We start from the raw sequence: 18669 nt of genomic DNA, 5'->3' as shown, positions 1-18669 counted from the left end.
AGAACTAAGGGAAACACATATGTAGAAACTGGATGCAGTGCCAAAAGTTTGTGAATTCTTTAATGACACCTTCATCTTCTCTTAGATAGTTTACTAGAACCTTGCCAAAGCACTAGATTACATGATGCATTGTGCTTCCATGTGGTCTCCTCATAGCATGTCACGTCAGGTGCAAAACCCAAGTAGAAGAATCTGTGTTCACATACGATGGTGCATAGAGCAGGCCGAACCTGGAACTGCTGGAGCCCAAACCTACAGACTTCCACATGCCTCCACAATCCCAGGATTACTGCCTCCTAGATATGAAGGAGGTACAATCCTCTGGAAACTGTAATATGAATGAGACTGGGGGTGGGAATAAATTTCTTGCTCTTACGGTATTACAAAATTTACAAAGTTTTACACAAATTACAATAACAGAGGTATTGTCAGATACTTCCAGAGTGGCCCTCAGTAACCAGATAAGCTTTTCTGTCTCATCAGTCAAATGGAAATAACAAAACTTGACTATCTCACATAAGCACTGTGTGGCTAAACACACCACAGACTATTAGTACTCAAAAAGCAGTGCTAACTCCAGCTACAGCTAGTAGTCAGGAGAACTTAAGAAAGACAGGCAAATGCTAGCCAATCCCCTAGCTAATTTTCACTAATTTTGTTTTCTAAACATTCTAGACCATGTTTGTGCTAATCTAAATGGAATAAAGCAAAAAAGAAAATGAGGCACAGATTGCCCGCACAGGTGAATTTTATTAGTGAATACTGGAAGATGAGGATTTACAATGGGAAGATGTGGATTACTTCTTTCACTATCCCAGTGCTTAACAAGTTCTTTTTCTGTTATCTCGCTTGTCTCTAACTCCTCCAAAACCTGTCCCTTACAGCCAGCATTATCTTATAGATTTACTTTAGTATTTCGTATGGTTGTTGGACTGCTTCAGGTATTTTTACTTTTGCCGTATGTATTCCCAGGGAAAAGAGAGGAAGAGTCAATCTGAGCAAGAGTTTGCAAAATGTTGAACCAAATTTATTTTTGTTTTCAACAGCGTCACAATTAGGTTGTATTTTTAACACATCCGCAAAAATGCATCCACATCTTTGCCTTCTTTTAGTTGTTCATGCAAACAGCGGGGCCAGTTTAATTGGGACATCATTTTTGCTGTGAGCTCTGGGAGGCTTCGGTGAACAGTAAAAATGAAAATGTCAACCCCCAGCCCCTCATGTACTTTTCTTTAAAATGTCTTAAAATGTAAATTAAGCAGGTGTTTTTTTCTAGACTGTTTCAGTTATTAACTTCAGCAGCAAAAGTGATGTTTGGGAGGTTTTTGGTGGTCAAAAAGGGTAGATGCTGGCTGCTTTCCAATCACAATTTCTGTAGAACTTTTTAGGTGAAACTGTGCTGGAGATGAGCTGTTAGCATGAGAATGATAAAAGGTGCTGGGTTCAGCAACTCGCTGTGACTCATCACTTTTCAGAGATGAGAAGTTGGGAATGCAATAGAAAATAACTTGCCTCCTTCGTCTGCATGACTGATTAAAATCTGTATCACTAATCAAAGTAGAATATAGCTAATGACTGTTTAATTAATTTGCTGTAATTTTTGATGAAGCTCATTGCTATTACTTATGCACATGCTGCTACAAGATAGTAATAATTTCCAACAGAAAGAAGACAGCCTGTGTAGCATGTGTCAGCTCTCAGAGCAGCATCACTTTAATGACCGCAAGGAATTGCTCTAATACAGAATTCAGCTCAGAGATATGATTAGCCAGTTAATACACACAATTCCAGTAACTATGAAGATTCCTTTGGGCATAAACTACTCAACTATGTACTAAAGCACCAGTCCTTCAGAAAGAAAAATTGTATAATAGCTGGACCTTGTCCTCTTTTAGATTTGAGCCCATCAGTCCTTGTTCTGCCAGGTGATCAGATGAACCACTGTGCAAACACCTTCCCATTGCTGCTTTAAACACTTACTGTAAATGGTTATGTCTCCACAATCATTCCACCTTTGAGATTCTTCGGAGCCTAAGTAAAGGTTACTAACGCATACAAACACCAGGAAACAGATTACCTTATTGGGAAGTAAAGTGAGGTAGCTTATTTATTTCACATGTGACTACTTTTTACAGTAATTTATACCCTCCTGTATTTTATGATGGGTGCCCACTTTACACCTTTTATTCCTTTGATGCTGCTCTGTGAAGGCTATGCAGTGTTGTGCTGATTAAACAGTTTTTTGTGATATTTAAAGCAAAGCATCTCACTTGTTCTGTTTTGGGATCATGCTATCACCTGACATGAGACCAACATTAACAGCATTTCTGATTGTGTTCCAGTGACATTTATCATATTCCTGCCATTTAATGTCTTCAACTGGATTTATCTCTCTAGCATTTCTGGTTTCCAATAAATTTTTTATAGTGAATTTTAAAGTCTTTTCAGAGGCATGCTTTTTTTCTGCAGTGAATAGATATTCACAATTATTGTTGTCGATACCTGTGTATATATATTTACGACAGTGTTAATTATATAACTTCTCCAAAACCTTTTAAGTTCTTCCAAATTGTTTGCTGATAGACATCAGCATTCTCTCATGACTTACTGAACTGTAAAATGACTCCAATGTTTCTCAAATTTCAATGCTTCTTGATCTATTTTGCTTTTGAGACTTAAACAGCCATATACCTGATATTTTCCTAATGATGAACAAACTGAGTGTGTCTAATTGCTGGCCTTTTCTTGAACTGTGCAGTGAGACATCATTATAAAACTAAGGTCATACAAACATGCTTTATCACTTTTCTGACGAAATGCCTAATTGCTTGCTGCAATTGTTGTCTTCATCATGATCCAATCAGGGAACAGTGACAATAAAAGTAATGATGTGGTAATGATGTGGTAGACTCTTGACCTCAGCTCTCACTGTAAATAATCATCTGACATTGTTACCATTTATGGTCATGCATTCAGCATTATCAGATAAGTGTTTGACATTTGTCGTTTTCCACTTGTCTGGAATTCCATAGTATGCCATTATTTCATGTAGAAATTTTAGCATACTCTAATATATTTTCTGCAACCCCATAAAAGGATTATTTATTACCTATGGCTTTTTATTTAACAGTAACTCTGAGAGTAATAAATTGGTCCATGCAGAATCTTCAGCTCCACTACTTGCTTGTTCCTCCTTGTGTTAGGTAGTTATCTCTTTCTTGGTATCCAAAATATACATTGGAGTTGATTTTCCAAGACACTCAAAGCAATGGGATTTTACTTCAGGGACTTAATTTTTTTCTTCTTCTCGCTTCTGTTAAAAGCACTAAGTGTACATAGATAGTTCTTTTGCAGTAGTTCTCTGGGGCATAACCTTCTTAAAATGGACAGTACTCTGTCCACCAATTTATTTCTTTTCTTTTTCCGTTTTATGAAAAGTGCTTTCTTTCAGTTCAGAACTGAACGCTAAATCTCCTACTTAGAAATCCTGTTGCAACTTTGCATAAACACAGGAATGCTTATCTGTTTAGATCATGAACTCCAGCTCCTTAACACCTCCCCTTTTATTTCTTCTACCACTTGCAATCTGTGGCTGATGCTGTTTATTCTCCCTGCTGTTTGCTTGTTCCTCCGCCTTATTTAGTCTCTAGAAAACTAAAAGCAATTAGGTGAATTTTATCAATGTAACAAAAGTTTGGTCCCTGCCAGATAAAGCTTAATACAGCTGAGACTGCATAATTCAAGACAATACATGGGAGCTACTCACTGCCTCATACCTTTGCCCTTGCCACTCTAGATCTAGCTACTATCAAAATCTTGTCAGAGATGACTAGGCTGATCGTCATTTACATTTGTATTTACAGATCTAAATCAGGAGGGATTGTGAACATGTGATGTAGCTTTTAAAATGCAAACATGAAAGTGAAATTAGCCAGCCTGGACACCTTTGATGTGCTATTGAGAGACTTGGCCAGACTGCATGAATGTACGTGGGTCTGGAGCTCAGCTGTTGCGCTCAGTTATACTTGGAAAGTGGCTGGGGCTGGTCTCAGGTTTCTCTGTTATACTTCAGAACTTAAGTGAGGATCTTTAGAATAACGTTGCTATTTAATTTTTCAGTGCATCTATAAAATGTGTAAAACATGCATGTGCTATTACGATTACTACTGAGCATCTGGCACTCAAGAGGATGAAAGGGGTAGGAGTTTTGTAATTACTAAAATAACTAGAGTCTTTTAAAATTAAGTGGTTTCTATTGTGACAGAGAAGGCAGAATTGGTTGATAAAACTTGGGATGCCACACTCATTCCTGTGAGTGATGCGATGGTGTTGTGACATTATGCAGTGCAGTTGTGGGCTTAATTGGAGTCTTCTGATTTCACACAAATTTTACGCTGCTATTTGCTTCTTCAGTAGTGGTATTCTGGATTTGTTATAATATAGATGAGCTAAGGATCTCTATGCAAAAAATTCTACTCAAAATATATGGGAAAATTTAAAAATGGAAGATGTTCAGAACTGGTTTCCAGTGTTTTTACTAGCTTTCATTTCTCAGTGTGCAGAGCTCATTTAGCAATAGTCTTTGGATAACTCGCTTTTCTTCTAATCGCTATTTTCTGACAATTCATTACTACATTTAAGTTAAATTATTTCAACTGTACAGTCCATATAAAAGAAAGACTTTCATGAAGCTGATGGATGTGCCAATCCCAATTTGATGGAAAGGCTGAGAAACAGCTAAAATAGGGAATATCAATCAACCCATATCCATTGAATCTGCAGTTAACAAGAATGTAGAGAAATAACTGTTGCAATATGGGGTCTATAATTTACACAGCAAATGAAAAAGGAGAATAAGGCATGAAATGAACAATACGTATTACATATATATCAACAGAAGACGCTGTGTCTGTCAATATACACAAGGATTGCCTATACTCAGATTGAGATGGACAGAAACCCTGCATATTGACTTAACTTCACATGCTAATACTGAATTTCTAAATACAAGTAAGAAAGCACTCACTAACTTATGTATCTTGAATTATTTAAATGCTGAGGATGAAATTAAAACCTAAATCCTCCCATTTATTTACATGATTATAGTACTGAGGCAAGTAAACAAGGCTTGGAGCATTGCAGATTTTGAGGTGTTTGCTTCCAAGCCCACCATCTATTTGTGCTCTGGGTGTCCTGCTCTGACATAGGCAGGAGAAGGGATAGGCAATGCAAAACCAGCTTCAGCATCTGGCTCTTCTGGGAGCAGAAAGTAATTTCTTTATCTTTGCTTTTGTTTTTAAGCAATTTCTATTTTTACAGATATACCATTCCTAGCAAACAGACAAGAATATTTAGAAGAAAATATATTAATCAATATCTGTTATTCTAACCCAATATATTTTGAAGGGAATAGAGGCACACATGTAAATGTAGATGTTGCCCAACACACTTCAGGTCTGTTACCAGAGGGATTCTCCAGATGATGTTAATTCCCAGACAGTTCTTTCATAAAAGCACTATATGAGTATTCAATTTTATTTCTTCCCATCTTTTTAAAAAACACCATTGGTGCTCTGGTTTGCCATACTTTTTCTGAGTATAATATAAAAAATCTAGCTAGGGGCTGTAAATTAAAAAATGCTATGATGCAGAATTTTGCATCTTTAAAATAGTATCATCATATTCCTGTTTAATGGTGATTTTGCAAATGTAAATTTGAGATCTTTCTCATTTTCAAAACACTTCACTTAAAATGGAAGGAAGCAGATTTTGTCCACTTTGTTGCTGTAAATATCTCATTACAAGAACAGCCTCTGCACAAAACCCTCTCACCACCCCAGATCCTAATGTTTTTGGTGGACTATGGCCATGTTCACACTGCACAGCCAACCCACTTCAGTGCCTATGTCCTGAGCTTGATGACACGGGCAAGACTGCACGTGCAGCTCTCAGAAATTATTGAAACAGAGGAGCTACTGAATGTGGATATTTTGCTTCAGTGATAGTCTGTATCCCGTTTCAAAATTTGGTATCAAAGGAAGTTATTTCACGTAGCCTTTTTAGCCACCAGCAAAGTATCTATTCCCTGTGTTTTCTGCACAGTTGCTGTGGATGTGCTCAGTTACCTGCTGGCTTCTAAACTCTGCCAATATTTTTATAGGCTTTTTTCTCTCTTTGTGCTCTGGTAGTCATTTGAAGAGGTGTCAAGTAGCAGGTGAACAGCAGTGGGCTAAAACCTATTCTACTTGTTGTCTGGAAGACAATGTGACTCAGAGGAATTCACAGCAAAAGCAGATTGCAGCATCTAATAAGGGGAAGTAAAATAGGCTTGCCTTTGTCTAACCCATTCCAGCTGCATAAAGGAAATAAGCATGGCCTTACCCTGCTGGGCTGATACTATTCCTGATTCTGGACAACAGCAGGTTTCTGAAACTGTGAGTCATGTAGCATAACATATATGATCACATACAGTGCAGACATTGCCTCTCTGTGCTGCTGTGCAGAAAGGCGGGGAACAGAGTGGCAAAAATTAGACTTCAAGACAGTATTCCCTGTGATTTGCATCCTTGATAGAGGCGGGGAGGAGCTTAACATCATCAGAGCAAGGCAGAGAGATTACGTTCATCTGTGCCCCTGTCACATATGGAACACAGCACGGTCACAGAGTATCTGGAGAAACTCTGCCAGGCTGCCCTGGCCCACACTCCCTCTTTTGTGATCTTCCTTGCTAGTCTGACCTTTTTTAGTTATTATTAACAACAATCCAGTGGTTGTGAGAACAAGTTTTTTCAGTAGTCACGATTTTGATTCCTCAACTTACGATATTTCTGGTTTGTATTTTGTTGAGCGGTAGTAACCATTTGCCTCCTGTTTGTTGCTGTTTGATCTCCAGCTGTTAAAAGCTTGCTCAGGTTAACCAGACTGTAGGTTCTTACATGGACCAGTGAGTGCTGAGGGGCCCAGCTCATGCACCTCAGCGATGACCTGGAGGAACCACCATGAGGCAAGCCACAACAGTTAAGATTATTCATTTGCAGTCTGTGACGGTGTTTGGGTTGCAGAAGGTACATCCGCCAGGACCTTCAGACCACACAGGCCTTTGGACAGCCCTCAGATGGTTTCCATACTAAGGAAGAAATCAACATTAGTTGGGCTGCAAAATCCAGACACTACATGACGAAGCAACATTGTAAATCGGGCTCGATGTTTCTGAGATTAATGATTTTCCTTGCTGTCCTTGCACAACTCTGCAAGCCCTCTGCAAAGCAGCCTGCAGCATGTATAATGGATTCCAGGCTTCTTTAGTTATAATAATATTATGGCTATACATGGTCCTCTTTGTCTCAAGTAAATAATAAATTGATCTGCTACAACAAAATGTTTAAACATCTTGGGGATGGTTCTACCCACTATACAGTATGGCTTGCTTGATTTTTCTCTCTGTCATATCAGCTTCAGTCATTGGTTTCATTGCCAATTCATAACATTCCAACTAGAACAAGAAAAGAAATTATCAAATAAAAAGCACTTACATATTTTTTTTTAATCCAGGAAGATCCCAAACTGCTTTACAAACTATAGGTTAATCCTGCGATCTCTCTTGGGATAGTTTCTTGCACTGTCAGTTCTCTGCAATAAGGATACCTAAAGTCTTCGGTGTTGCTGAGATTCTTGATGTGCAACAGTCAGTTTCCTATTATCATCATGTAGTGTCTTCTGGAATGGGCATTTTTTTTTAACTGTATTAGGATAAATGTAGTGCAGGAAGCTAACAACTTAACATCTGTCATCATGAAAACCTGCAAACTGTTTTGCAAAATAGTTTTAACAGTATTTAAGTTTTTATGTTCTGGGATATATATGTATCTCACAGGATTAAAAAAAAAATACTTTGTAGTTTCAAAAAGCTCACCTGATACCACCAATATATATACACATAAGTGTGTTTGTGAGATGCTAAAGAAAACTGCTTTTTTTCTCTACAGAGGAAAAAGCCAGGATAAGTTTAGGACACAATGTGAAACTTGATTTCTGAAACTGAAAACTTCATTTTATAGACTGGAAATCTGTTGTTACCAAAGCACCACAGAAGCTGGTATCATCCTCTAGAATAATGGAAATTCAGGTATAAATTACAAAAAGATATGAATAGATTAGGCAATTTTAAAACCAGAGATGGAAATAATAAATCCAGTAACTTCACTGCACTTCACTGGCAGTATAATTATATTTTGAGAAGACAGTACTGAGGTCATTCGTCAAATACAGATGGTAGCAGAACCAGACTCTGAAAGGAAGCCTAATTTTTAGATGGCAAAATTACCACATTTTCATGTATAACCTGGAGATTATCTAACGAAGAAATAGATAGCCAGGTAACCTTCTCTTACTCTCTGCTGTGTTAGCAATTGCTGTAGCACACAAGCCTGTCATTTTCTGAGGGAGCTGTTTACTTAAAAACCTCTTTTACATGCTAAACACCTTGCCTGTGATCGCCAGTGCCCACTACCTTTTTCTCCATATTTTTAATGTATCCAACTCACACTGAGTCATCTATGCACTTAGTTAAGGGGTTGTGAGTTTCAAAAGTTGCAGGTTAAAAGTTTGAAAATATGGCATCTCTTGTAGTGTTTTACACGCTGAAATACAAGGGATACATATGGCTTTGCTAAGGAAACATCTACTTATTTCTTCCATTGAGCAATGAAAGGATTAGGGAAATAAAAAACAATTTTATGGCAACTGAGGGGAGCACAGACAGACAGTTCACTGGGGAAGGGGTGAGGGTTACTGGAGTGACTTATCAATGCTCATTTCCTGCGAACACAGGGAAAGGAGCATATGGGATACGCTCACCTGATCCTAACATACATTCTCCGCTTAATGCTTAAAAAAAGCAAAGAAACAAAACAACAAAAGTCAGTTATGGAAAATGACCAAGAATCCTTCAAGAATTATTGAATAGTTTCCTTCAATTTGTAATGTATGGCAGAACTACCAAGTGGTATAACCAGGTTAATATTTTTTCATATATATAGGTTCATGAAGTCATTATACTTCTATATATACACACATGCACACACACATGTATTTAGCTAAAATGCAGTTATTGTACTACAAATGTTGGTCTTAACCTCTATGGCAATTCTAAGTGAAGACTGGGAAATCAACGTGCAAAAATGCTGAAGGAATTAGAAGAAGAAAAAAGGAGAGAAGAGGAAGAAGCAGTAAAAAGAATGGTGCTTACTACTGAGCACAGGCAGGTCTCTATCTTAAGTAGCACTGTTAGACTCTTCTGTTTGGAGAAGGCCTGCTAGAAAGGTCCTTAATTCTGATCTGTACTGGATACATCCAGTTCTGGCTACTACGCAAACAACTTATTCTTTCATTGATCCTTGTCCTCAGTTGAACTCTCACTACCTTTTCTGTTATTAAAAATCTTCAACCCTATTTGCTCTAGATTTACACTTAAAGAGCAAGTTACGAAATAAAAAGACTACTGCTGTCTTCATCACATCTGCAACACAGTGCTACCCAAAGGTTTCGGATCAAGATCAACATTGTGGCTTTACACGCTCTACAGCTTCAGGAACTGCTGTCACCTTTTTCACCCTACTCATTCTTAGATCACTTTATTTTGCCAAAACTCAGCCTTCTGGAACACTTTTGAAATACGCTAGTGACTCTGTATCCTCTCTGCCCTCTTCCAAATCTTTATGCCAGGGGTGTCAAACCCGTTTTCACCCGGGGCCACATCAGCCCTGCAGTTGCCTTCAAAGGACCGAATATAATTTTAGGACTGGATAAATGTAGTTACACTGTCTTGCCAAGAAAAAAGTCCCTACCTTTCTTGACACCTTATTCAGAGCATTGTTTTATTCAGCGCTCTTCCTTTGCTTGTGTTTGGTATAAACAGTCCAAATTAATTCAGTATCATTTTGTCCCATGGCTATCAGTGTTTAGTTTCTTCTATTTATATTGCATGTTCTGACTGCTCCTGAAGTATTCTGTCTCCCATGTGGTCTGGCTTTTTTTTTGGCAGGTTTTGTTTTGTAGCATTTAACTTTACAGTAGCCTACTTGTGTCACCCTGTCAAATGAGATCAAGCTATGCTTTTTTGGCTATGCATATAAAAAAGCTAACCTGGTTTTTATGTTGTTTCTGTGTCTCATGTCACAAACAGTGTGAAGCTACTTCAGTGTTGCTATTTATACAATCCTTTAAAACCAGACCAACAGATACATAGATACACACAGCAATTAGTCTTTGACCCGAGATTAAAATTAATTTCATAATGGTTGACGTAGAACAAAGATTTGTAGTTTATTTGTACCATAGAGTTGTAAAGCTATTTAGCACTGAAATACAGCAGCATCCATTTTTCTGTGAACAGTATTAAAATATGACTTAAGATATTCTAGAGTAAGAAAACACTCTGTAAGACAGTTCACGATATAAAGAATTATGTGCTAGAAATAGTGCTGTTCAGCCTGAATTTGTGGGCACTTCCCAAACACAGGTGAGAGTTTTCACGCTGCAAAACAATATAGTCAAAAAATATTTCACAATATGGCTTATTTTACTTACCAGGCAGATGTACTCTGAAAAGACATCAGAGGTGGGCTTAAAGCATCTCCTTTTAAAGTATGTACTGTCTGTGATGTTTGAGGCTGTGGCTGAGTTTGAGGCTGTGTCTCTGGCTGAGGCTGTGTCTGTACTTGGCTTGGGTCCTGAGCAGGATTAATCCATCGGCTCTGTCCCTGTGTCATCCACTTTCCCTGGATTCCCCACCGTGCCAGGTAAAATTTGCAAATATCATAGTTCATTGAAGAGTAATATAAAAGGTCCAGTACCAGCAAGATCACCACAAAAAAGCCATAGATCCACACTCCTAACAGTGCACTGTAGTTGCTGTGAAAAACAAAAAAGGGAAAACAAAAAAGTAATCTCGCATATCAATAATAGTCATTGTGTAAGTTTATCAAGGTTGTTTGTTTCATTAATTGTATAAATATAATATACAGATGAATGAAAAAAAAACTTGTTCTAAGCCATGTATAATGAAAAAATATGTATTATTTCAATCTAAATACTGATATTTGCATGACATGGGAGGTTTTTAAAAACTAAGTCCCCCTGTTTTAAGAATATATTATTTATCCCTCTCATCTGTGTATTTATATTGGCACATAGATTTGGTGTACAATTAGCTTCAATGCTTTAAAGTGAGACTACTGACATGGCTGGTGGGTCCTGTGTCTTATCCTGCAAATTATCAGTAGGGTGACTCTTTGGGGGTGAGAGTGACAGGGCATTTAAGAGAGTGAGGGTTAACCATACAAAAATATGCTGTAATAGTGGAGACTGAAGGGTATCTATACTATTGAAAACATTCACTGCTGACACACATTATAAACCACTTATCTTAAAATACATTTAATGTGCTTGGATTTTCCCTGAATTTAACAACTAACTATTGCTGGATACAGAAGATACTAGTAGAAGTATATGCTTCCAAGAGCAACTGCTAAAGATCCCTTAGTTTGCTGGTAATAAATTTAGGAAGGAAGAACATTGACAAGATCATATACAATACATTCCACAGGAAGGAACATAAGTACCACATTTCACTGTATATGTTGGTGTAGTTATAATGTGTGTGTATATATATATACATACATATGGCTAAAGGCCATGAAAATTACCAGCTGCTGACATGGTACACGGAGCTGTAACAGATGACTCAAGATATTAAAAGAAAGGAGGGGAAAAAAAGGGAGGCAAAGATGCGAGGGGTGAAGAATTTGGAGATCAGAAAGGGGAAGAAGTGCTGAAGCTCTGCTGGAGATGCAATATAATTAAAAGAAAAATGACTGTCAGGTATAAATGCAGTTTGGACTGGAAACTGTGTTAGTGGGGAGGATGAGGTCAGAAGAGAGGGGAAAGAAATGGGCAAGAATGAGACTGTTAAGTACACACGAAGGCAGCTCTCTAGACCTAAGGGCTAATGTGGAAGTATGTGTACCAGGGTCTGTAAAAAAAAAAAAAAAAAAAAAAGATCAAGCAGAAGGGATACCAGTAAAAATGTCATTAGGAAGACAGTCTTGGAAAAAAATGATACTGAAGTAATAGGTGGGCAATCCCCATCTACATGAACCTGAACTTAAATGAATAAAATTAAACACACACTCAACCATGCTCTCCTTCATAGGCATGCAGAGAAACATTGAGGAGATTGCATTTTATCAGAACATTGATCAAAATGGAAATGCTGTGAGAAGAAAGAAGGCTGAAAACACATGTTATAGACACAAGCCAGAAAGATATTTTGACATTTTAAAAAACATGTCCCAAACCTTTTCAGATCTAAAACATTTCAAGTCTCTGCTTTGAACTTTCATTTCCATTTAAACTTTTGTATGACTTTCATTTTATACTTTAAAAAAAAAATCAGGATTTGAAGCAGGAAATCAGATTAAAAAAAATCAGTATTTTTATTTCTGTGTTGCTGCCCATCAGCACTTAAGGAGACTGATTCTCCTCTCCAGAGAATGATTTTTCCAGTACACTTAGATCAAGTGAGGTTCTATAGCAAATAACTGTTAAGTAACTAGAGGAAGGTCAGAGATGTTAACAGGTCCCTTCCTGTGTAACTTTAGGACTATGCAAGCCTAGGATTTTCAAAAAAGTTCAGTAAATCTCCACGAGGATTAGAAGCAGGCAAAATATATTGCTTCTGAAAGCTCTTAACTCAAGAGTCTTGGCCCTACTGAAGACTTACACATACCTGCCTAACTTCACAAAACAGTGCATAGACCTTTGTAATGCATTAAGATCTTTGCAGTCCAGGCACTTGAAAATATAACAGGATCTGGTTAATCCAGGCTTCTCAGCAGTGCTACTCTTGACTTTCAGTGGATTTATTCCTATTGGGGTAAACTCTTCTGTTTTCTGCTAATATAAATAAAGAGGAAGCGTAGGCTTGAGAAATCAGGAAGAAATTCACTGTAACAAATCTTGTTCTCCATCACTGATGCCAACAGGATCCATTTTAGAAATAGGTGAGCTGTATTTGATCTACAGCAAGAATGGAAATATTAGGAAACAAGTTATTTTTGTTTTGGCAACATGAGGGTAGGAACACTTCTTATAGTTAACTCGAAATAATTTGTTTGTATTTTAGGTATTCAGTTTCACCCATCAAAATTTTGGTTAGTGAAATTTAGAGCTATTTTGAGTGTCCCAATTTAAAGCAACAATTTATTAATCATGTCATATGTGAGTTATCCATCTGCTCCTTCTAAATAACATCTGTTTCTCACAAGTACAAAAATGAAAGATTGCTTTATTTTAACTAACAGACAGTAGGACAACAGCACTATCAAAAGGGCCTTGTGAAACAGCACAAGCAAAATTAATAAGTAGTATGTTTTGTACACAGAGGGAAATTCCACACTTTGATGTTTTCTGTTTCTCAAACTGTTAAGATAGTAGAAAATATTGATTTTGCTGATGGCTACTACTTGTAGTAAAAATTAAAACTTCCCTACAAATTAAGATGATGTCTAAAGTAGAAAATAAATAATCTTACTTGCACTGAATAACAGTAAGGCCAGAGGCACAGAAAAGAAATGGGAATCAAACTCCTAGGACTTGCTTTTAATCTACCAAGATACAAATTATAGGTGTTTGTTCCTTCACAGGGACAATCAAGTATAAGTTGTTTTGGTGTGGTTGTATCTCCCCTCCCCTTCCCCAGCTGGAAACCTTGCCCTGCCCTTCTAGTGCTCTTGCCCTTTCCAATCAGTCATTTTGGAGGTTTCCGTTTAGGTTCAACACAAGGTTTATCAATATAACACTGAAAGTTACTCCAAAAGCCATGATGCCCAGTCCTCCGCTGCTGCAGGCACACAAAAACAAAAGTGAAATCTGGAGTAAAAGTTACATGACAATTTCCTTTTACCTTCTCTGTGAAACAGGATAATTCACAGACTTATCAGAAAACCTTAGTGCTTCGTTATTTTAAGATACTTTGTCTTCTACAGAAATATGATGTATACATAGTATGGCCTTGATACGAAGCCTACTTGTATAAATTGAAAGATCTGCTCTGACTTCTGGGAGCCTTGAATTGGGCTCTCTGAGAACAAGAAATACTTCTACTGTCCATCTCTTTCTGCTCTATCTACAGAATCCTGATTAGATTTATCTAACATCCCTACACACAAATGAAAAGACAGTTTTTTCTTTTTAATTATCATTCTTACCCATATGATTCCTTCCATCTAATTCATTAACTTTTTGAGATAGACGACAAGCAGGTTAGGACCAGGCTATATTTTTTAGAAGAGTTTGTTGTTTTTTATGTGCAACACATGAGCAGAAAATAATTCATTTGGGAATTCAGGCTTAAAAAAACCAACAAATCAAAACAATTGCGAGCAGAATTCTACAGCTGCAGAGTTTAAATGCGGGCAGATGGCCATGGAAACTGTTTCTTTGCCTATTCTCCTTAAAAGGGGCTGTTACTTGCAGTAGTAACACTTTTTAAGTGTTGCCCCAAGGAAACGAAAGCTGACATCCTTGGCAAATGCCTTGGTATTTCTAACACTGAGGAAATCTGTGTGGTTTTTGCATAGACATTTTACATTTTCCTATTTTGTTTTTATTACCATCTCAAGGCCTTCGCCCAATCCTGTGTTTTCCTGTGGAATCTGTTACTGTAGTATCTAAGAGGTCTTCCCAGCTAAATTACATCTTTTTGCAACAGTTGGTAGTAGAATTGACCTTTTTTTTTTTTTTTTTTTCTTTTCTTTCTAGTAAATATGACTTTCTTGGAGATCTTTAAGCAAATGCCAGCTCTGCTGGGGACATGCTGTACATGGAGAAAGATAGTGCTGTTCTACCCTCGCGTTGCTTTCAGTGCAATGTTGTAGTGTGACGTGCAAAAGCCATTCAGCCCTGAAAAACTGGAATAAGAGATAAAAAACCACATGGAATAAGAGATAAGGAAAAACATGGATGCATTACAGAGTGCCATAACACAGTTCCAGTATCAGATAAAGGACCCCTAGCATAGTACTACTGCTGATAATCCACCAAAATATGCATAATAGAAAACCAAAGAGTGCATGAATACTAGATTCAAGTGAACACTACTTTTTAAGAACAGTTAAACAACTTATTAGAGAAAGTTTTACAGAAAAATACTTTGGGTGGCAGAACTTCTCTTGTCTGTTAAACATCACCGGTATTTCTATTTTCAATACTAAATGAATTGCTCACATTCAAAAATATTATAAACCGATTAATCTGCATGATTGCAAAGATATAATAGCCTAGCATTCCGCACTTATCAAAACACAGGGATCTTTAGTTATAGTAATGGCAAAAACATAAATAAACTTTGCTATATTGTGTGACTGTAGAAGACTGCATTTTTTTCAGCTGTGTCATGACAAAGAAGTTACAAATCACTAATTTTTTCCCCTCAACTATATTATAAAACAAGAAATTTGTTTTGATGATCACAAGAATGGCTAGGGTGGAAAATAAACCAAATAACAATGTTGAAATAAATCAAATAATAATATTAAATCACTCTTCCCTGAAAAGTATAACCCTTTTTTTCAGTTCATTGCTCTTCTCATATCCTAAATCATTCTCCGCAGCCACAGTACAACAGGTTTCATCAGAAACTTTTTCAGTGGTGTGTGAAATTAGATCTAAACAAAGAGCTGACTTTGTTACTGTAAAGTGAACCCTGGATGAATAAGAATCCAAATAAAGTTAAATTATTGTATATGTTAAATAAAATCAGAGTGTATTAAATAAGATGCTTTTTACAATAGTTTTAATGTAGACATCTAGGCTTCACTCTTTCTGCCCCTCCACAATACAGACATTATCAAGAGGTTTTTCTAGTGACCTCAGTGAGCCCAGGCTGAGAAGATCTCTCTCCGCGTCTCACTACATTGGTGGAGTTTTAAGTAGAAAGTTAGCATCTCTTCATTTTCCTGGCCCTAACCAATTTATCGGAAGTGATGTTTCAGGAAGTTACAAAAAGGCAATACTGGTGCCACTCTTGCACTTCTCTAAGCTACATCTCCAGAAGCTTTTTATTGTATTTAGCATGATTTTGCATACCTTTGCAAAAGATCAGCACATAGCACACCTGTGTACACATACAGATGTGAGTGGACATGCAGCAAACGCAGGAGGCAGAGAAATGTTCTACATCCCAGGGCATATTTTGCGGTCAAACTGTACCTGTTCCTTTGTGCATGTCTGCTTTGGAAAGTGGCTGATTTCCGTGTCCTTTTCAGGTTGTTGGCGAAAGGAAGAACAGAAGGGCCTTACCTTGGTGAGCTCTAGCCATGGCTATACAGAGTAGCTGCTGAGACACTGGAAAAAGCCTGAAGCACTGGCTTGCTACATGGCTGAACTACAATTTGCCAGTAACATCCCAGACTCTGTGGTGAAGCTGCCTGCTAGGCAGCCTGGGCTGCTCAGCAATGTTGGTGCTGGGCTTATGGAACAGTAAAGGAAGAATTAAAGCAAATTTGCTGGGCACAAGACGAAGAACTGGAAAAGTGTGGGGGCAATAGCCACACTAGTCCGTTCTTGAGACTCTCTTTTGATCACTCTGAGCATGACTGTTTCTGGCTTTGTCTGTGACTACATGCATAGCCCTTCTGTACTGAGAGTCCTGTGAGGGCCTCTCTTCAGGCAGGCATCCAATTCCTGCTGTGGTAGCATGGTCATCCCAGTAAATAAATGAGGAGCACATCCTACTTTTACCATGGAGTGTACGTAGAGTATGCCTTGCATGGGGGCACTGGGGCACACGATGAGGCTGTGGTATAAACTCCATCAGGTTGCCTAGAGACATGTACATTGACAGAGCTGGGAAGTCCCAGGTGAGGGTGCTACCAGCTTCTAGATTGTTCAGATTGCACAAAGGGTGGAGAAAATGGATGGCCTTTCATGGGCCTGTTAGACTTGAAGTGTCTCCCCAGCGTTCTGTGTGATACGTTCTCCTGATGTTCCCAGATGCACTACAAGGCCAAGGCAAGGAAATTTCACCTCAAGGCCACAGCTGCACATGCAGTAACAAGACAGTATAGGTCCACATTGATTCAAAGGTATTTTATATCGGTAGAGTCTATTTTATCTTTCTTTTACACTACACAGTACACAGATTTCTTCATACTAGGTGACTGTCACTTTAATGTCCATAGAGTATGCAACTTCTACATCTATGCAAGATTAAAACTTCTCTGGGCAGAGCTGTATGAGGGGTGGTTGTTAAGGAAGACGAGTTTGCCGAGTCCATAGACTGGCTGCTGCTGGACGCAGTTAAAAGAGCCACTATCAGTATTCCAGCACCATAGTCTCCTAGCAGACTTACACCTGCTTCCATAGGAATGAACGACAACACAACAACTGACTTTTGCACCACAGAAGAAAACACTAAAAACCATGTTGTAAATAAAAATTGATAGACTGGAATTTCAGTTGTCTTTAATCTGCCCCTTCCTTGTACTAGAGGGGCGGGATACCAGAATAAAATGGCAGGGGGAAGCAGATAGATCAGAATTCAACCTTGGGGTTTATATCAGCTTAACACCATCATCTGCACCCAGAGAAATTGCAGCAAGTGAGTGTGGCCACAATATCAAATACTAAATAGGGGACAGACCACAGGTGAAGATTTTGTCGTTGTAAAGAGGTAATTGGTAACAAAGCTCTACGTGCTACTTGTTGGTTCTTTAGAAGAAAAGTTACTGACATTTACCTGAGAGGAGAGGCCCCAGCAGTACATGGAAGTAACCCAGGTTCAAGGAGACCACACAATGTTGGTGTATAAGCAAATATGTTCTCTTCCCCAAGGTCAGTGGTTACAAGAGATTTATATTCAAAACATCAGAGATTCAAAATAGTGCATTTGTGTTGATAGGGAAAACGTCAGCTCACTCCCTCTCTCCCCTACAGACAGCGTTGAGGTTTATTTTTACTGATATACATTTAAACATACTTTAGATCAGATTGGGATCAGGGGAGAGACTTTTGTAACTTTTATATGTAACTTTATATTTATTACATTTATATGGAACTTTTACATACATGCTCTCTTAGCAATGTTTATAGTCCATGTCAAAGCAAAGAAAGCAAAGCTAAAATTTCCTTTCTTTTAGGAGTTCGCTAACAGCAAAAACCTTTTAGTAATGTTTCTCCGTATGTGCAATCGTTCTAATTGCTTCCACCATTAAGTACACCTCAGACTACGTTATTAGACCAGGAACAGTTTGATGAAGAGTACTTTAAAACTCGTTTACTTACTTATGCATATATCCATCTGCGTTCCCTGTTAAGTTCATCTGCATAACAGTCTGAAATTCTGTCTCATTGCAGCAGTATTTAAATACTGTGTTGTTATGGTGACAGCAAAAGATGTAAGATTTATTGTCAGAAAGACGGGGGCAGTGAAAACCAAAGTGGTAGCGACCTTTGTAGTCCGTATATGGCTCACAGACCCGAAAATGTGCAGACAACACTGTAAAACAAAGAACAATATTGGCTTTGTGAGTCACTTCTGTTATCTGTATGTTATGAACTATAATTTTCATTGGTTAAGCTTAAACAATTGTTGTTTGATTTCTGAAAAAC

At 37.9% G+C, this 18669-nt stretch overlaps 1 protein-coding gene across 9 annotated transcripts in view; it reads right to left on the bottom strand.

Annotated features, from left to right (window-relative positions):
* Positions 1-18669, bottom strand: part of SHISAL1 (shisa like 1) — an 83799-nt gene that overhangs the window by 18435 nt on the left and 46695 nt on the right. For 4 of the 9 annotated variants that reach the window (XM_065638485.1, XM_065638494.1, XM_065638513.1 and 1 more), the window contains exons 3-5: positions 18343-18556; positions 10588-10911; positions 143-7126 (exon numbers count right to left, since the gene is read on the bottom strand). In XM_065638485.1, the coding sequence (XP_065494557.1) occupies positions 7111-7126; positions 10588-10911; positions 18343-18556 (554 nt within the window). In that variant the 3' untranslated portion in view covers positions 143-7110. Of the gene's footprint in view, positions 1-142; positions 7127-7693; positions 7717-10587; positions 10912-18342; positions 18557-18669 lie in introns of those variants that run through there. The other 5 variants (XM_065638544.1, XM_065638555.1, XM_065638534.1 and 2 more) reach the window with 2 other exon arrangements.

Source organism: Caloenas nicobarica, chromosome 1 (genome assembly GCF_036013445.1).
Source record: "Caloenas nicobarica isolate bCalNic1 chromosome 1, bCalNic1.hap1, whole genome shotgun sequence".
NCBI lineage: Eukaryota > Metazoa > Chordata > Aves > Columbiformes > Columbidae > Caloenas > Caloenas nicobarica.
Note: the sequence above shows the minus strand (reverse complement) of the source record. Positions and strands in the feature narration are given on the sequence as shown.